Source organism: Meles meles, chromosome 15 (assembly GCF_922984935.1).
Source record: "Meles meles chromosome 15, mMelMel3.1 paternal haplotype, whole genome shotgun sequence".
In the NCBI taxonomy this organism is placed as follows: domain Eukaryota; kingdom Metazoa; phylum Chordata; class Mammalia; order Carnivora; family Mustelidae; genus Meles; species Meles meles.
The window spans coordinates 41,237,709-41,258,346 of NC_060080.1; the positions used below are offsets into that span (position 1 = coordinate 41,237,709).

The 20,638-nt window shown below is 42.7% G+C and overlaps 1 protein-coding gene across 1 annotated transcript in view; it reads left to right on the forward strand.

The window, feature by feature from the left end:
* Window positions 1-15,264, forward strand: part of SUCLG1 (succinate-CoA ligase GDP/ADP-forming subunit alpha) — a 30,545-nt gene extending 15,281 nt beyond the window's left edge. Inside the window, exons 4-9 of the mRNA XM_045979267.1 lie at window positions 1,545-1,757; window positions 1,918-1,975; window positions 5,379-5,462; window positions 7,003-7,154; window positions 13,313-13,501; window positions 15,019-15,264. Coding sequence (XP_045835223.1) covers window positions 1,545-1,757; window positions 1,918-1,975; window positions 5,379-5,462; window positions 7,003-7,154; window positions 13,313-13,501; window positions 15,019-15,045 — 723 coding nt within the window. The 3' untranslated portion in view covers window positions 15,046-15,264. The remainder of the gene's footprint in view (window positions 1-1,544; window positions 1,758-1,917; window positions 1,976-5,378; window positions 5,463-7,002; window positions 7,155-13,312; window positions 13,502-15,018) is intronic.
* Window positions 15,265-20,638: the final 5,374 nt, after the last annotated feature.

Genomic DNA, 20,638 nt, shown 5'->3' on the forward strand with positions numbered 1-20,638 from the left:
AATAGAGTTTAAATATTATTATTATTTTTTTAAGATTTTATTTATTTATTTGAGAGAGTGAGAGAGCATAAGCGGGGAGAAGGTCAGAGGGAGAAGTAGACTCCCCGTGGAGCAGGAAGCCCGATGTGGGACTCGATCCCGGGACTCCAGGATCATGACCCGAGCCGAAGGCAGTCGCTCAACCAACTGAGCCACCCAGGCTCCCTTAAATATTATTTTTAACCTCTGGCATCGTTTGTTGATAATGTGACTCTGTTCTGTCAGAGTTAAGACCCCCCTTTTTCACAGGGCTGTTACAGAGAAAGCTCCTTGGTCTCTGGGGATGGGGAGTAATTCAGGGATGATTCTGAAAGTCACTGTCTTTTACTTCTAGTTGTACCTGTATGCTCCATAGCTTAGTATTTCTTCCATTGTAAAATCCCATGACACAGCCTTCCTAAAGGTTTTGATTTCTATCTTGATTAAGTTATATTTTAACATTTATAGGGAGGCAGCCTGCTGTCACTGAAAAGAACAGACATTTTGGAATCAGAGATACTTAGATCTGAATCTTGGCTCTGCCACTCACTTCCTAGCTATGTGACCTTGTGTAAGTTATTTACTGTCTTTTGGCCATAGCATCTTGATTTGTAGATGGGGATACTAAGCATACAGGGTTGTGGTGAGACCTTAACAAGACCTGTCTTGAGCCGTCTTTCAGGGTCTCTCAGAGAACAGGTACTGACTCTCTTGGAGAGTCAGAGATCACTGACAGTATCTGTCTTCAAGGAGCTTCCATTACATTGGAAGAGACGAGACCACACATAGAGGTGGGGAGAAGACATTGTACTGATACATGTGGAGGGTATGTGGAGACCACGGAGAGAACCATGGTCAAACTGGTGGTCTTAAGTGCTTTGCATTTGTTGGGGGGTGATGTAGAGTAGACACTGATGCTTATTTGGCTCACATTCTCATTCTGTGGCCATTTACGCATTTGTACTTTAGTTCATCTTTAATTAACATGCATTTAGAGTAAAAGTTGTGAGCATAAAACCACATCATTTTTGACGTTTCCTGATAATATTATCAAGTATGATATTTTTTTTGAAGAGGTGTTTGAGAGCTGAATTCTGAGGCTCGGCAGCTTACTCATCCCTTTTCTCCTGGGGAGGTATAGGGTCTTTGGTACTGATCAGGTGCTATGGTGTCTGGTAGGGCAACAAAAATAAACATGGCACAGGAATGAGAGGACACAACACACATCAGCCCTGCTTTCAGGTTTCCTGACATGTTATTGCCTGAGGGAACGGTGCGTCACAGAACCTTTCAATTCTGACTGGCAGTCCACAGGGTGGGGGGCAGAGAGGAGGACCTGAGGCTCTGCTTGGTTCTACTCTTTTCTGACAGTGCAGTGAACTTGCTAATGGGAAGAATGAAGACATCCAATCTCCTGGGGTGCCCTTTCCTGGTCCCAAGACATTATTAAAATCATGGTATTGAATGCATTTTTACAGTGTTTACAACTTAACCCATAATAAAGGGCTTTATGGTTAATGTTTCAGGCCAAAGAAAAGACAGGAGCGACTGCTTCTGTCATATATGTTCCTCCTCCTTTCGCTGCTGCTGCCATCAATGAAGCCGTTGAAGCGGAAGTACCCTTGGTCGTGTGCATTACTGAAGGTATCCCACAGCAGGACATGGTACGGGTCAAGCACAAACTATTGCGCCAGGGAAAGACGAGGCTGATCGGGCCTAACTGCCCTGGAATCATCAATGTAAGTGTCACAAACCAAAATAGGCCTGGACTTAGGTTTTCAGAAGGCTAACTAGCTTTCAGTCAGGCCAAGTGTGTTTGTGTGTATGACCTGTTAGTTACTGGTTGTTGTGGGGTTTTTTTTCTTCATTTTTCTGAAACACTGATTTCCTTTCCTTCAGCCTGGAGAATGCAAAATCGGCATCATGCCTGGCCATATTCACAAGAAAGGAAGAATTGGTATGTTTCTTATAGATTTTAAAAAAAAAAAATTCTTTGCCCTAAGCTCAAAATTCACCAAGAGAATTTACGACTGTGCAAATGTAATTTATTTTAACTAACTGTAGTGAAATTTACCAAGGAGGTCTGTAGTTAATCAGTTCTGTATCCTGCATTGGATGAGATTAAGAATCCATAATAATTCTGCAGAGTCAATGAAGATATTTTTTGTAGTTTTTGAAGATTCTTTTCCTGCTCAGCATGTTGTGGTTTCTTCCATGTGTTCACATGTATCGGTAGTTTATTTCATTTTACTGCTAAGTAATACTCTGTTGTGTGATTCTACCACAGTTTGTTCATTCTCCTGTTGATGAGCATTTGGGTTGTTTCTAGGTTTGAATCGTTAGAATAAGGCTAAGGTGACAGTTGTGTAGAGGTCTTTCAGTGGACACATGTTCATTTCTCTTGGGTAAAATACTTAAGAATGGAATCACTAAGTCATAGGTTTGAAGTATGTGTAACTTTTTAAGAAATTGCCTAGTAGGGGCACCTGGGGGGCTCAGTGGGTTAAAGCCTCTGCCTTTGACTTAGGTCACAATCCCAGAGTCCTGGGATTGAGCCCCACATCGGGCTCTCTGCTCTATGGGGAGCCTGCTTCCTCTTCTCTCTCTGCCTGCCTCTCTCCCTACTTGTGATCTCTGTCAAATAAATAAATTTAAAAAAGAAAGAAATCGCCCAGTAATTCTGTGAAGTGGCTATTCATTTTACATTTCCACCATCAGTGTATGAAAGTTCCAGTCCACATCTTCACAAACATTTAGTATTCTCAGTCTTTATTTTTAGCCATTCTGCTAGGAGTGAAATGGTGTCTCATAGTTTTCATTTGACTTTCCCTGGCAACTAATGATGTAGAGCACTGTCTCGTGTGCTTATAGGCTATTTATATAGCTTCTTTTGTGAATTATCAGTTCAAGTTTTTTGCACATTTTTTATTGGGTTGCCTTTTTATTGTTGATTGTAGCAAGGGCTTCTGTAAATATTCTGGATGTAAGTCCTTTGTAAGTATATATACATGCTTTGAATGTTTTTATTGTTCGTCTTTCTATAATCCCGTCTTTCAGTGACTTTGCCCTGTAGGATATCACAAACTTTCTCAAAATGTCTAGTGAAAATTCTTGTTTAGTTCCTCAAGGAAATAGCTAAATTAACATCGTGGGGGTGAAGAGGAGCTCATTATCGGCTGGCATAGATGAAAGTCCTGGGGCACGTGGGTGGCTCAGAGGGTTAAGCCTCTGCCTTCGGCTCAGGTCATGATCTCAGGGTCCTGGAATCGAGCCCTGCATTGGGCTCTCTGCTCGGTGGGGAGTCTGCTTCCCCCTCTCTCTCTGCCTGCCTCTTTGCCTACTTGTGATCTCTCTCTGTCAGATACATAAATAAAATCTTTAAAAAAAAAATAGTTTTAGGGGCGCCTGGGTGGCTCAGTGGGTTAAAGCTTCTGCCTTCAGCTCGGGTCATGATCCCAGGGTCCTGGGATCGAGCCCCGCATCGGGCTCTCTGCTCAGCGGGGAGCCTGCTTCCCTTCCCCTTTCTCTGCCTGCTTCTCTGCCTATTTGTGATCTCTGTCTGTCAAGTAAATAAATAAAATCTTAAAAAAAAATAGTTTTTTTCCACCCAGGCGCCCCTCAAAAAATAGTTTTAAAAAAAGAAAGTCCTGACTGCCTAGTTGGCCTTCTCTTTCACCAACCTGGCTGGCATGTTGGGGTGCCTCAGTGTAGCCTCTTACGTGTAGAGGTCTAGGAATCCCTTTGGCCTTTGCCCATGTGCATGAGGGTGGAGACACAGTTATTTTCTGTAGTGTTAAGTTAGTACAGAGTGCTTATTGTCTCAAAAGTTTTCTGTTTTGGGGTGCCTGGGTGGCTCAGTTGATTAAGCGTCTTAACCTTTAGCGTCTACCTTCAGCTCAGGTCATGATCCCGGGGTCCTGGGATCGAGCCCCACATCAAACTCCCTGTTCAGTGGGGAATCTACTTTTCCCTCTCTGCCTGCCACTCTACCTACCTGTTCTCTTTCTCTGTCTCCAATAAATAAATAAAATCTTAAAAAAAAAAAAAGTTTTCTGTTTTGCTAGGTTGTCCTTGGTTCTTTTGCTAGAGTGAGCAGGCTTTTGGTGGAAGTTTTTTTTTCTGTACCCTTGTGTTTGTGGGATGCTGGCTTCTTTCGCTCTGTATCTGGGATGCATGAAGCAAAAGAAAACCCAGGGAACTCAACAGTGTTTCATTCCTCGAGTCTGGAGGTCCCTAGCCACTTTGCCTCCTTTCATCTCTTAGTGATTTCTTGTATTTATTTTACATATAATGCCCAGGGTTTTTAGTTGTACTTAACAGGAAGAATAGAGGAAAGTAATTCTACTTTTCAGAAGCAGAAGTATCCTTGTGAATAGGTATTTTTAAGTGCTAGCCTCTTTTACTATATATACTTTAAGAATGACGAGTAATCTACCCTAAAAACATGACTTTCATTACCTTCAGTGTATGCAGTTTGCATTTATGTAATTTACATATCATTTATATAATCAGATGAAAGCCCCTTAGAAGAATGATAACATCCTGGTATTCACTGGTTATTACATTTATCCATCACCAGACTAGAATAAATAAAATAATTGTTTTTCCCAGTAATCTAGGATGTTGAGTGGACACCTAGACCATAATCGTACATAAGAGTCGAGTAGGAAGAGTGGAAAGGAGACTAGACAATCATACACAAGATGTACAACTGAGAATTACCAATTATACTTTGTTTAAACAAAGCTAAATGTACTGAATACATAAGTAGGTAGGTATTACCTACCCAACCTTCTCAGTAATGAAACGTCCTACAGAGGAAGGACTAGTAAGGAGACAGTGTGTAGATGGAGAGAAAGCTCATACAATAAGGCAGAACTGATGAATGAGACAGATGGGGGATGTTGGTAGTGATTGTCATTTGTCATGAATTAGGGTCCAGTGATTGAATGGCCTTAAAACTATTGGAATTAGGTTTTGCTTAAGAGAAAGGTTGTACTCCATTGAAGGGTTTTCAGCTTTGAGTCATTCAGGTAAGTATTGAGCTCCTTCTGTGTGAGATCTGTGTTCAGTACTGTGAACACAGGAATGGGAGAAGCAGTGCAGTTCTAAGAGAGCAATCGAACAGCATTCCATAGGGTACTAGCAGTACCAAGTCTTTCAGTTTCATCAGTTGGTGCAGACAGTCTGGTTACATACACTCGAATTCATAGTGAGAAGCTAGGTATTTATATACTGATCTTACACTTGTTGATTTGGATGAGACATTGTGGAATGGATTCTTTTATATACTTGTATCTATAACATGATAGACTATGATAGGGACACAATCTGATATTTTTAAATTCTCTTCCTTTAAGGTATTGTGTCCAGATCTGGCACCCTGACTTATGAAGCGGTTCACCAAACGACACAAGTTGGATTAGGGCAGTCTTTGTGTGTTGGTGAGAGATTTTTTATAAAATCATGTTATTATAATGCAGTAACTTCATTGAATGAGTACAGTAATAATTATTGTTTTGGTTATTTGCAGGAGGTTTTGATAACCATTTTATTAAAAAAGATGTTAAGATCTTAAATTTACTTAGCCTCAGTGTGAGGCACCATCCTATATTTTTAAGATTCATGGTCTAAGGCTTGACTTGCATGTTGTGGAACAAGCATCATAGGACACGTGCCCTGAAGAGCCTTGGTGCCTGAAAACACCACTTCCTTCGCTTGTTGTGAAGAAATGGTTCTTCATGTTAGGGCTTTGATTACTGTAATTATCATTGTTACTATAAGCTATCATTCAGTGCTTCCTAGTTACTGAATTCTTTGCCATTTGTTATCTCATTCTTAAGGCAACCCTGAGGCACCTGTGAGCTGAAAAGTTGTACTATTACAGCTTTAGTCATGAGAAAAATCTACAGTTGAGGTCCCCAGAACTTCTCTTTTTGCTACATTATATTGCCTGCCACTTTTAAAAGTTGCTAGAAGTGAGGCAGATTTCTCATTTTTATAAATATATCTTCAAATTTTTAGAATAACTGTTAAAAGACTTTCAAAAATAGCTTCTCATATAGTAAATTATAAAATAAAGCCCTGGACTCTTTTTATTAGGGTTCAGGCCCGTAAAATCAATATTGGAAATAGTAATTGAGCTTCTCTATGTACAAAGTATAATCTTAGCCACAGAGTAACTTAGTGTGATGGAGAATAAGAAAAGGTTTGGAACAGAATTGCAAAATTCATATTCTCCAGCTTCTGTCTTTAATTTGTAAATTGCTGATACTAATGCTTATTTCACAGAGAGGCTGGAAGAATTAGGAAGTGGCAGGTCTAAAATGTGCTGGGGCGTGTACTTGACATACAGTTGGCACTCAATAAATGCTCCTTCTCTTCCTCAACTTCGTTCTTCAGAGGTGCATTGAGAAGTAGGAAATCAATCCTGCCTTAAATGTGTGTGTTTGTGGTCTCACTCACCCTGGATCTAAGGGAAGAAGGGTCAGTGTACCCTCAACTCTGTCTCTCATTGAGACTTGTGCCTTAAAACTTGTGTGTGGTTTCTCTGCAATGTGCCTCGTCTTATAGTTACTTTGTGCAAAGACATTTGTAAAATGTTTAATTAGAGAAGAGACAGTCTTCCTTGCTTGCTACATAAACACACTTTTTCTTAAAATGCCCATTTTAAAAGAGTTGTTTGGGATTAATTTCGTGGGAGGAAGGAAGCTTGATGAAAGAGCAAAAACAAAAAGAAGGTTGTCTTTGTGAATATCCGAAATCAGCTAAGATTTAGCATTCATGTAATAATTAGGAACAGAAATAAATGTAGCACTTTGTGATTTTTTTAAAATATTAAATGCAAGAGTGATGATGCATTTTAAAACATTGGTGAGAACGGTAGACAAAATAAGAAATGAGTTGAAACAACATTCCTTGGCCTAATTTGTAAGGTTCATCCTTAAATTTTCAGCTGATGTTGGTCTTCTTTGACTTTTTCAGGCATTGGAGGTGATCCTTTTAATGGCACAGATTTTATTGACTGCCTTGAAATCTTCCTGAATGATCCAGCCACAGAAGGCATCATATTAATTGGTGAAATTGGTGGTAATGCAGAAGAAAATGCTGCAGAATTTTTGAAGCAACATAATTCAGTAAGTTTGGGTTTGGGTTTGGAAAAATATAGCTCTTCACACACAGTTGGCACTTGGTGAGCTTGTCAGGGCCATGCTGCTGTTGAATTTCACTCTCCTGCCGTGGCTTTCACAGAGGCTACCAGCAGCCTCCGTTCCTTCTTCCTCCTCTCTGTCCTCTTGGTCTTTCTCCTGTTTGTTCTCATCTTAATTTTTCCCTGGATGTACTTTCGTGGCTGGTTCCTTTAGTGTGAATGGTTCTTGTACATAAACATCATACTTCATGTAGTTTCCAAGGCAGAAACCTCAGAAGCATCTTTTACTTGTCTCTCATCACCTGTTTCCACCTGTTTACGAAGCTCTATCCTCAGTAGTATGTTGAGACTCAGAGCGTTGTCTGTAATTCATCCCTCTGCTCTGGTTTGAGCTGCCATCTTCTCTCCCCCGGACCATGTCAGTAGTTTCTTCCTGAAAATCTCAACTCCCGTTGCTCAGCCACCACCCCTTCCTTCTCTCTGAGGCCATCCTGCTCTGGCCACCCAGATCATCTGCCCTTCTGAAACACAGACATGGGTGCCTCATACCGCCTGGTTTTAAACCGTGATAGTTTCCCGTCACACGTAGGATAAAGTGTGGACTTAGCATGGTATTCTAGTGCCTAGACACCTCCCTGACTCTCTTCTTCACATCCATGTCCCATCTGACCTTTCAGTTGTTTTTATTCTCACTTGCCTTTGCTCATTCCCTCTGCGAGGCATGCTTAATATCCCATTCTGGCCTGTATCCGGGGCGACAGGGACTGTTGTACCTTGGTGCCCAATCCATCCCCTTCACACATTAGACACCAGTAAGTGGTGGATAAGGAAAGAATAAAGTAGATTGTCAGGAGTTTAGGGTAAAATGTTACTAGACTCTCTTAAATTCAGAGAAGCTGTAAAGTTTGAAATTCAAGTAAAAATTGACTTCTTTTTAAAAAAGTAAAGATTTGGGTTAATGTGACATTATGCTATATTCAGGTAAATTTTAAAATGTATTTAGGCTCAACTCTGGATCCCTTGAGTAGCTTAGAATTTAGTGGAGAAAGCTAAGCATATATAGTTTATTTCATTTGGCACATGTTTTCCTATTCCTGGTTAGTTCCTGTGGGACACATTTTATTTTTTTATTTTTTTATTAACATATAATATATGATTTGCCCCAGAGGTACAGGTCTGTGAATCATCAGGCTTACACATTTCACAGCACTCATTGTACCATATACCCTCCCCAGTGTCCATAACCTAGCCACCCTAACCCTCCCCCCACCAACATCCCTGTTTGTTGCATGAGATTAAGAGTCTCTTGTGGTTTGTCTCCCTCCCAATCCCATCTTGTTTCATTTTTTCCCTCCCTACCAGATCCTCATATCAGAGTGATATTTTTCTGATTGACTTATTTCACTTAGCATAATACCCTCTAGTTCCGCCCGGGTGGTTGCAAATGGCAAGATTTCGTTTCTTTTGATGGCTGCATAGTATTTCACTGTATATATGTACCACATCTTCTTTATCCATTCATCTGTTGATGGACATCTAGGTTCTTTCCATAGTTTGACTATTGTGGACATTGCTGCTATAAACATTCGGGTGCACGTGCCCTTTCAGATCACTATATTTGTATCTTTAGGGTAAATACCCAATAGTGCGATTGCTGGGTCATGGGGTAGCTCTACTTTCAGCTTTTTGAGGAATCTCCATACTGTTTTTCCAGAGCGGCTGCACCAGCTTGCATTCCCATCAACAGTGTAGGAGGGTTCCCCTTTCTCCGCATCCTTGTCAACATCTGTCATTTCCTGACTTGTTCATTTTAGCCATTCTGACTGGTGTGAGGTGGTATTTCACTGTGGTTTTGATTTGGGGCGAATTTTTATTAAGGGCCTATGGTGTACAAGATTCTAGGTTGAACAGGTGACATAAAACACTTAGCACAGTCCCTGGCACAGAGTGAACACTTAGTAGTGTTATCTGCTGCCACCACTGCTGTTTTTATTATTATCATCATTACGACAATACTTATTTATAAAAGTGGTGTTGTTTAATCTTGACCCTTTGGGTAAGGTGTTTTGTCCTTTTATGAATAAGGCAACTGGCACAGAGAGGTTAATGACTTGCCAGTGGTAGGTATACAGCAAATGAACTAAGGGTGGGATCCATCCCAGGTCTGACTCATGTCTCCATTGCATCGTGGAGGGCTCAGGAATCAAAATTCAGGATTCTGGAATCAGAATACAGGGATTCTGATTCAGAAATCAGAATGCAGGGGCGCCTGGGTGGCTCAGTGGGTTAAGCCGCTGCCTTTGGCTCAGGTCATGATCTCAGTGTCCTGGGATCGAGTCCCGCATCAGGCTCTCTGCTCAGCAGGGAGCCTGCTTCCCTCTCTCTATCTCTCTGCCTGCCTCTGTCTACTGTGATCTCTCTCTGTCAAATAAATAAATAAAATCTTAAAAAAAAAAAAAAAAGAAAGAAAGAAATCAGAATGCAGGGATTCAGGAAAAGGGTCACCAGCCCTGGGCCTCTGCTTGGACTGTACTGACATCATCCTAACTGGTCTGTTTCTCATCATTTCTGTATCCTATTTCAGCTCATACTTCTTCATAGTTTTTTTAATTTTATTTTTCTCTCCTTAGGAAATTTCAAGTGACTCTTCCTTGTTAATAGGACAGAATATAAACTTGTCTAACATTCTAGGTTCATTGAAATCTTATTTCCTTCTAGTACAGTATTCTTTTTTTTTTTTTTTAAGATTTTATTTATTTATTTATTTGACAGCGAGAGAGAGAGATCACAAGTAGGCAGAGAGGCAGGCAGAGAGAAAGAGAGAGGGAAGCAGGCTCCCTGCCGAGCAAAGAGCAGAGAACCCGATGTGGGACTCGATCCCAGGACCCTGAGATCATGACCTGAGCCGAAGGCAGCGGCTTAACCCACTGAGCCACCCAGGCGCCCTAGTACAGTATTCTTTTTCTGTGAGTATGGAGACAAAGGGATCAAGTAAAAATTAGTGCCATTTAAATACGGATGTTCATACTCTCCAGAGCCCACGAGTGAATGAGTAAGTGAATTGTAGAATCTTCTCTCTTGAATTTTGTACCACTGTCAGTGCTGAGCATGTGGAAATAAGTGAGAACATAGTTCCTGTGTTCAGGGAATTCATAGTTTGGGAGGGGAACACATGGGAAATGAGTCACAGCCACTGTACTTAGTGTAATAGTAGGACCTTGTCAAAGGCACAGCTTTGACATCCCTGAGCAGAAGATGGTCTTCACAAGGGTATTTTTGGAGACGGTGGGAGGAAGAGTCGGAAAGGCTTAGGGGGAAGAGGAGGCTTGATCCAGGTCTCAAAGTTAAATAGAAATTGGCCAGGTGTCCAAGGAGGGTGGAGAACATTCTCTGCAGAGAAGCAGAGGCGGAGCAGCCTGGAATTACTGGAAGACAAAGAGCAGGGAGAAATGGTGGGAGACGAGGCTGGAGTAAGTAATGTCAGCCCACGCAGAACCTGGCATGCTGGCACCATACCACAGAGCTGGGCAGTGGAAGCAACTGTTCTAGATCATTCACTGGCACATAGAGTTAGAAAAACAAAACCAAACCAATTTCCTTTAAGAATGTCCTTGATGAAGCAGTAAGAAGTATTAATTTTATTAAATCCTAACCCATGAGTCCGTATTTTGTGATGAAGTGGGAGATAAAGCACCTTCCCAATTGAGCTGTGAACTAGCTGTTTTTTTCATGGAACACCATTCACTCTCAGGAAAATTGGCAAGCAAACTCGGTGTTCAGACTGGGGTATTTGGCAGAACTTTTCTCAAAAACGAACAGAGTGAACCTGCCATAGCAAGGAAAACTATTTACAGTATTTATTGACTGATAAAATTTGAGCTTTCAAGTGAATATTCATAAATCAGAAAAGTTGTTTCTGCCACTGAACTTGATCACTTCCTCCTACTAAAGACTTATACCTGATAATGATGACTATGATTTGTTGATATTGAATAATGAAGTGTATCAGCATTTAGAAGATGTGCATAACGCAGTAAACCTGTATTTTTCGTCTGACTAATGAATGTTAGAAAATCATTATAGATAAAAGATACATTCAATGGATTTTAAAATAGCAAAGGACAGAAAGTCCATTGCTGTGGTTTCAGATTCCAACATTGCAACTAACCCTAAGAAATTACGACTTGAGGAGGTTTGTGTAGTACCAAAGAAGAATATCCACAGGCTATTAAAATTCTTCCTCTTTTCAAACCATGTATGTGTTTGAGTCCAAATTTTCTCTTAGTTCAGCCAAAATAGCATATTGTATATAGATTGAATGCAAAAAGCAGGTATCAGAATCCTTTTGCCTTTTTGTTAAATTTGACATTCAAGAATTAGAAAAATGTAAAATAATGCCACACTTCTTACTAGAATGTTTTAAAAAATAGTTTTAAGTTTTTATTTTTTATTAAAAAAATTTTTTTGTTAATTTTATTTAACAGAGACAGATCACAAGTAGGCAGAGAGGCAGGCAGAGAGAGAGGAGGAAGCAGGCTCCCCGCGGAGCAGAGAGCCTGACACGGGGCTCGATCCCAGGACCCCAAGATCATGACCTGAGCCGAAGTCAGAGGCTTTAAGCTACTGAGGCACCCAGGGGCCCCACTTGGTTTTCATTTCTAATACAGGAAATATCAGATACGATCTACATAAAAAATAGTTCTTTGGGATTCTCAGTCGTTTTTGTGAAGGTAAGGGGTTCTAAGACCAAATGATTTGAGAATTGCTGGCTGAGGGGAGGGTGATGGTACCTGAATGAAGGCACTCAGGTTCTGCTTGTGTTTAAGTTCTGCTTTGTACAGCCTCTCCTGATACATTGCTGCCTCTGGACTCCTATGATGAACATGATATTTTCCCTAACTGTGAAATTTAGCCACAGCTTCAAAAAATTTTTTGGTATCTCTTAACTAATCGATAATATATTATTTTTTAAAAAGATTTTATTTATTTATTTGACAGACAGAGATCACAAGTAGGCAGAGAGGCAGGCAGAGAGAGAGGGGGAAGAGGCTCCCCGCTGAGGAGAGAGTCCGATGCAGGGCTCGATCCCAGGACCCTGAGATCATGATCCAAGCTGAAGGCAGAGGCCTTACCCACTGAGCCACCCGGGCACCCCAATATATTATTTCTTTAACTGTATTTTAAGTCTAGAGCACAGGAATCTTTATATTTCCCATGTGGCTTTTTATTTTTAGCCTCAGAATCTAGTATAGTGCTCTTTATCTACATAGAGGTTGCATATTAGAATGGATTTTTATTAAATAAAACTAGTCCTGATCTTCCTTAGACTTCATAGAACTTCAGAGGAGCAAGGAACCCTTGGCCACCATTCTGGTTTAGCTACTTCATTTCATAGATGAGGAATCAGATTTACAGAGCTGATGTGCCTTGTCCAAGGTCAACCAGCTTTAGTCAACAACAAATTGAATCTGGTGACTTCCAGTCCTGCATCTTTTCTAGTGACCTTACCACCTCATCTTTTTCCTTCTAGCAAATTGATTATGGGTAAACTAATAATGAATTAAGACATAAATTCAGGTTGGGCGCCTGGGTGGCTCAGTGGTTTAAACCTCTGCCTTCGGCTCAGGTCATGATCTCAGGGTCCTGGGATCGAGCCCCGCATCCGGCTCTCTGCTCAGCAGGGAGCCTGCTTCCTCCTCTCCCTCTGCCTGCCTCTCTGCCTACTTGTGATCTCTGTCTGTCAAATAAATAAATAAAATCTTTAAAAAAAAAAAAAGACATAAATTCAGGTTGAAATAAAACAACCTAATCTAGTGTCTTAAGTCATTATTATCACAAATTACATAACATGTTTTAAAGTGTGCTTTTTTTTTTCCCCCAAATATAAGAATCACATATATGTTGGTAAAATAGCTTGTGGCCAGTGACGTTGACATTTAATATCTAGACAAAAACTTTGCTCAGGATTGTTTTCCCGAGTTCATATGAAAAGTGAATGTAGTGGTTTCAATTATAGTTTCATTTGTGTGTGGATTTTCTCAGTGAGGATGAGTGGTGGGCCCTGCCTACCCTTTCAGAGTTGTGAATTTGAAGTCCAGTTTTGGGCAACTTCTTCATCAGAATGTTTAAAATATCACTTTCCAGGGTCCCAAGGCCAAGCCTGTGGTGTCCTTCATCGCTGGTTTAACTGCTCCTCCTGGCAGGAGAATGGGTCATGCAGGGGCAATTATTGCTGGAGGAAAAGGTGGAGCCAAAGAGAAGATCTCTGCCCTCCAGAGTGCGGGTGTTGTGGTCAGCATGTCTCCTGCGCAGCTGGGAACCACTATCTACAAGGTGAGCTCTAACAGTGGCCTGAGCGCTCTGAAGTAACAGGCATTGTAGCGTGGGCCACACTGGATGCCCAGAAACCGTGGTCCTTTCTTCTGGGCCTTACTGTTTCTTTCTTTCTGGTGTGCAGCTTAACAGTCTCTAGCAGCTCCATTCATGTCCCAGGGCCCTGATTGGGCATGACCAGGAATAATGTTCTGATTTTAAAGAACTTCTTTCGATTTTGGAATTTGCTCTTTTGTGAGGGGCAAAATATGATCTACAAGACCGTATTTCAGAGGCCACAAGTGCCATGAATTCCATCTGGGGGGAGTGCGGGACATTGCCTTGCATTTCATTTTTTTCACTGCGGGCCTTTGGGATAGTAGCTACCCTGATCTCATAGGTTTCTGTTTCTAGGGAGAGGGGCTGAGAGACAAGAAATGAAAGGGCGTTGATGGGGGTGTTGATAGGGAGCGGGGAAGGGATATCAAAAGAGGAGGGTGGGGGTTTCCAGCCTGTAGCTTCTGGCCCTGGCTGTGTTGGGATGCCATTGTTTGCAGGATGGAGGAGCGACTTCTTAACCATAAGCTTTGCTTTTCCTTTTTTAATAGAACATAATAGTTTAAAATGTTCTGAATGACTAGGTATCCTCTATAATTTCTTTGCAGTGAGTTTTAGTCTATCTCTAAGTGATCATTTAAGGCTCTCTTTAATTTTATGATGGTTATAGCTTTGACAAAAAAGCAAAGCAAAAACCAGACATTATAAGCATGATGAGAACAGGCACAAATTATATCCCGAGGAGGGAACCATGTTTTGGCTCCATCCTTTTTGCTCTTGCTTCGCTTCTTATTTTATTGAATCTTTGCCTGATCCTGTCTTTTGAAATAAGACATTATGAGCCATAGTTCTGGATGGTTAGTGAGTGTGTGGGGTAGGGTGGGGGCAGGAAAAGGGTGAAGCAAATGCTTTCCTTCACTTTGGACACATGCATTACCATTTTGCTCCAGTAAGTGGCAGCAGGCAACTACATATCGGTCGTATTCTAATTTCAATCTAGAGCGATGTGATTTTCAGTATTGTTTACTTTTCAGATGTTTCTGAGGTGCTTGACATTCTGTTCAAATCTTAACTGAATTGGCGTTTAGTCTCTTTCTTGGAGAAACTAAGCAAAGCTGTTTCCATTGCCTTATTAAAAAGGCCAGTGTGGTTCATGTGTGGCCTTTTAGGGTTTGCATAAGTAGTCAAGTTTGTCAGCTCTTAATAATAATACTGCCGCAGAAATACAAGTACAGTTCACAGCCTCTCGACCTCTGTTGAGGCTGTACATCTAGGTTCGTGAAATTCCAGCTGACACAGCCTAATGTGAAAGCTGTTCTATTGTGTTCAAGCACCCTCAGCCTGGTACATTTCACTTCTGTAATTTTTGGTTGTTCAAAGGATCCTAAAGATAAGAGGTTTCAGAATCTCTTTGACCGGGAATGTAATTTGAATCTTAAATCTTTTTATCCCCTCTCTCCTCTGCCTTTCTCTTTCTGAAGGAGTTTGAAAAGAGGAAGATGCTATGAAAAAGGAAAACAAGAAGTTCCCTAAACCTATGGAATGAATCATTATGGAAATGTGAAGCAGCAGCGGTTTGCTTCTGTTGTCCCTAATTGTCAGCCTGTGTGCCTGTCGCTGGTCTGTCAGTATCAGGAAGCCAAAATAAGGTTCATGAACATCCTAAATTGAGATGTTTCCACCTCATTGTGTAACAGACAGCCAATAAACCTACCATTTGATTTGAATATGCCTTTGCAGCTTTTCAGTGTTCCGAGGAGGCAGGGAAGAGGGAGAGTGGGAGAAATGGAGGTGTGTGGGGGGAGCTGTGTGGGGTTTAATGGGCTCTGTAGAGAACAGCATAACAAACTTCAGAGAGAACGAAGCTGTAAAAATGTCAGTGTGACAGTGGTCTCCTTATCTCAGATGTAGAGTGACTTTAGTTCTCTTTAGAATCCTCATTTCCTCATGGGTCTGGCTAACGACACTGTATTGTGGGGCAGTTTTTAAATTTTATTTATTTATTAGACAGACAGAGATCACAAGTAGGCAGAGAGGCAGGCAGAGAGAGAGGAGGAAGCAGGCTCTCCACCAAGCAGAGAGCCCGATGTGGGACTTGATCCCAGGACCCTGGGATCATGACCTGAGCTGAAGGCTTAACCCACTGAGCCACCCAGGCACCCCCGCAGGGCAGTTTTGAGGGTTAGGGGCTCATAATAAGCAGCTTCATTATTGTCCACGCTGCTGGCAGCAGCAGCCCCAGCTGGACTCCAGGCAACAGCTCACCCGTGTTTCAGCTGAGACATGGAAGGTTTGCAGTAGTGCTGTGTTTCTCTGTGGTTCTGCAGAGGGCTGTCCCCTTCCCCCTCCAGAGCCTGCTATTCTTTGCTTGAGATTCAAGACATCTGTTGCAAAAAACCCCAGGAAAATGGTTAGCCATCCTACTTTGGTTTAAAAGGGAGCTTGTTAACAAGAAGCAATTCCAGTGGATATTCTCAAATTGTGTAACTACCCTGAAGGAAACAAACATAGGATTAGGGAGAAGGCCCTGAAGAAAGACTGTCTGGGGGAGGCCTTCCTGGGGAGAGGCTATGAGTTGGGTCCTGGAGGCTGAGGAGGTACCAGTCATGCAGCAGGCCGAGTGCCCAGGCAGGGGCAGCAAGAGGGAAAGAGCTCACTTTGAGGAGGTAAAGGAATGCTGCGTCTCCTGGGGCAGTGAGCCCTGGGAGGGGCTGGAGGAAAATTTGGGGGACAGGGGAGACAGGTGCTTTTGGAACTCCATGACCATGCACAGACTGCTGAGGGCACGAAGGGATTCTTCCTGGACCAAGGGACACATGGTGATGTGCTTTGGGTCTGATGGTCCTCAGTTCCTGCTCATAGCTGTTCCCTCATCTTGAAAGTGAGGATGATAAGCCCCATCCCACAGGGTACCTCACAGGATTTGTGAGGCTGCTCTTCACATGGTGGGCTCGGCTGGGGCTTGGCATTGCTCCTAAACTGAACCTGCCTCCTGCTGTGCTGAGTGAGGGCAGTCCAGGCTGACACTCATGGCCAGGGAGGAAGGCACTTCCTGTCTTCTTGGTTGGCACCCCCACCCCAAGGTCCCTACAAGGTAAACATTGCCTTCTTTTGTCTAACTGAGGCTTTGTGATAGGAGCACAATTCAGGTGAGGGGCAGGTGACCCTACCAGAAGAGATGCTTTGGAGGGTCCACTCCTGATTCCAGACAGCTCTGGGCCTGGCTCAGTCCTGTCCTGTGCCCTGAACGTCTATCCCACGACAACACCTCTTGCCTCACAGCTCTGTTCCTGTTGACTACACCAGCAAGCTCAGTGCCCTCTCAACCCTTTCTTCTCTCTCCCAGCCCCATCCTCCCCATCTCACACCTCTCGTCATCCCTCCCAGGGCCTTGTGAAACCACTTCCTCCTGACCATCTTTCCCCTCTGGTCACTGCCACCATCTCTGGTCCCAGCAGCTCAAACAGCAGCAGGAGAGATACTTGGTTCTGTTTTCTCTGACTTCATTATTACCAAGCCAAGAATGAAAGTCCCACTCATGACCCGAGTGCATTTTTTTTTTTTTTTTTGAAAGAGCGGGGAGAGGGAGAGGGAGAATCTTAAGCAGGCTCCATTCCCAACATGGAGCCCACGAAGGGCTCAATCTCAAGACCCTGAGATTGTGACCTGAGCCAAAATCAGCAGTCAGACACTTAACTGACTGAGCCACCCAGGCACTCTGCCAGTCCGTTTTTAAAAACTATTGTTACAGAAACTGAAGCATTTATAAAACAATTATGATAAAATAAGGAGCCCCTTCTACCCATCACCCAGCTTTGGAAATTATCAGCATTCTGCTCTTATCCTGCTATTGTTCTACGAGCTGTACCTCCAGTCACGCCTTCCCGCAATGCCCCCAGTGCTATTGTTACAGTTGTTCTGTGGAGGCAAGATGTACTTATGCTGAAACAGATAAATCTTAACCAAAGACATCTGACAAATGGATGGAACTGTGTAACCACATCCTTCTCATGACACAGGTTTCCAACCTCCCAGAAGGTTCCATTCTAGCCTCCCCAATAGGTGTACTGTATTCTTCTTATATTACTTGTGTCTGTCCTAGACATTTATGTGAAGGGAGTCTTTAGTGTACCATCTTTTATGTTGGCCTCTTTCAGCATAATTTCTGTGATGTTCACTGGGCCAGTGCATGGGTCCATGGTTCATTCCCACTTACTGCTGCCCTCTACTCCCTTCTGGGATATGCCACAATATGTTCCTTTTCCCTCTATTTTCTGGAATAGACTAGGGTGAAGAAATGTGCCATCGACGAAGCTAGAGAATTAAAATGAGAAGAGATCTTGAAGGCCAAGTTAATTTTTTTTAAAGATTTTATGTATTTATTTGACAGAGAGAGAGAATGTACAAGCAGGGGGAGTGGGAGAAGGAGAAACAGGCTTCCACTGGTGTGGGGCTTGGTCCCAGGACCCTGGGATCATGACCTGAGCTGAAGGTAGACGCTTAACTGACTGAGCCACCCAGGCACCCCCAAGTTAAGACTTTTGCAGTGTATTCCTAGAACAGTGAAAGCTCTTGAAGAGTTTGAAGTAGCAGCATCTGCATTTTTGAGAAAGCTTTCAGGCTCCCATGTGAATGCAGGAGAGCAATCAGCAGTTTATTGCATCAATGCCGCTGAGGGCTGGTGGTTTCTTGGGCCAGAATTGTGGCAGGAGAGAGAGAGACGAGGATGGCTGTGCTCGGGCCTGAGAGATCTCTAAGGAGTGAACTGGACAATACCTGTGAGTCATTGGACTTACAGCGGGAAGGATGAGATGAGACAGCCAGTTGGTTTCCAGCTTGAGCAGTGAGACATCTGACGCCCTGGCTTGATAGAAAAGGAGGAAACTTGAGATGAAGTGTTGAATTTGACATTTCCTCCCGGTGACAAGGTCAGGTTAACCACGGTCCATGCAAGTTCTGGACACCCTGGCTTGTCTTTGTGCAGGAATCACATAAGCTACAGGAACGATGACGAGCATCTAGGGAAACAGAAGAGAAGGTCTGGGCCACCCCATCTCTGAGCATTTCCATGCCATCCGGAGGTCAGACACAGACGAAGCTCGAACGTACCAACTGCACAAAGAAGGGTACGTGTGCCTTCTAGAGGCAACGGCCATAACGGAAGGTCCTTTCTGATGCTAAAGCCTGCTGTGCAGAGTTCAGACTCCCAAGACTTGTCGGGGAGTGGGAACTCAGTGATCATCCCATGAGTGCAGTCCTTCATGTCACACGTCTTTATGAGAATTTTCAAGGGATAACTGAACGGACGATGTGAAGGTTCCAAATGTCCTTTGGAACCTGTGGATGGCAAATGCCAACTCTGACATATAAGGGGGCACCCAGGAGGGCTTTATCATCCTGGACTGTACTTTTGAGAGGAACAGAAACATTTTCTGTGGAGTTATGAGAATTTACCAGGCTTTGCCTTTGTTTTCAAAGTGGCATTCGTTGTAGATGTTACATATTTTTTTTAAAGATTTTTTATTTTATTTATTTTTATATTTATTTTATTTATTATTTGACAGACAGAGATCACAAGTAGGCAGAGAGGCAGGAAGAGAGAGAGAGGGGGAAGCAGGCTCTCCACTGAGCATAGAGCCCGATGCGGGGCTCGATCCCAGGACCCTGGGACCATGACCCAAGCCGAAGGCAGAGGCTTTAACCCACTGAGCCACCCAGGTGCCCCTAGATATTACATACTTGAAATGCAAGGCCTGGGCTGGGGAGTAGGGCAATAAGGAGGCAGGCCACGTGGAGAATTTGGAAAGTGATGGGAAATTAGTACTGATATAACAGAAAGAAGTTGGGACTTTTTTTCCAAGGAAAAACTGAGCGGTAAATGGATGATAAGGTTAACTGGAAATGATGACCATTTCTGACCCTAGATCCCTTGTTGAATTCGATGAATGCTGTGGCCTCTGCCCAGAAATACATACCCTCACATACCGTGGTCACCATATTAGAGCCCTGGGCTTAAACTCTTCCCTAAGGCATTTGTGTGTCTGTGTGTGTGTGTGTGTGTGTGTGTAATTATACAAATACATATAAACTCTTCCCTAAGGCATTTGTGTGTGTGTATGTGTGTATATACAAAGACATATATTTGTATATATATATACAAATACAAATATTAAAATACAAATGCAAAAAATAAAAAAATAAAAATATATTTATGTGTATATATGTGTGTGTGTCACACACACACATATATACACATAAATATATTTTTATTTTCTTATATTTATATTTTAATGTTAAGCTTTTGGAGAAGGAACTTTACAAGGTAATTACAGTGTTCATTGTGCCCTTCCTCCTTGAAACCAGTCTATCCTAAGCAAGCAACTCTTAAACTGCTGCCTAGAAAGTTGAGCATGATTGCCATTGGCAAGCCCCTTGGCAGCCCCTTTGCTTGTTTCTGACCAAGTTGGTTCATTTGGTCCTGTCTTCTCCGGGTCCTGACCTTTTGGCCCTGCATCTTCTACCTTGATTCCTGGTTTGCTCCTGGACTGGGCATTAGAACTTGTTCTCTCATGTATTTGAACGTTGGTTCCCTTCAGTGGATTTTGGCTTGGATATCCCTGTGCCTTTTAGGACTCTGCTCCCTGAGTGGTCCCTGGGAGGTGGTTGACAGATGGCACATTCAAAAGTAAAGTGCCGGGGCGCCTGGGTGGCTCAGTGGGTTAAGCCGCTGCCTTCGGCTCAGGTCTTGGTCTCAGGGTCCTGGGATCGAGTCCCGCATCGGGCTCTCTGCTCAGCAGGGAGCCTGCTTCCCTCTCTCTCTCTCTCTCTCTCTCTGCCTGCCTCTCTGCCTACTTGTGATCTCTCTCTGCCAAATAAATAAATAAAATCTTTAAAAAAAAAAAAAAAAAGTAAAGTGCCCTGGGATCAGAAAGAGCGAGAAGCCATTACCACATTTATGCCTGATTAGCAATGAGAGGAAGCTGTTTTCCCAAGGTGAGACCAGTAGCTCTGTGAGAGTGCCTGGGCAGGTGTTTTGGCCTTGAGGAGGGGTCCCCAAACCACAGCCCAAGTTCAAGACCTGACATAGTAGAAATAAGGGGA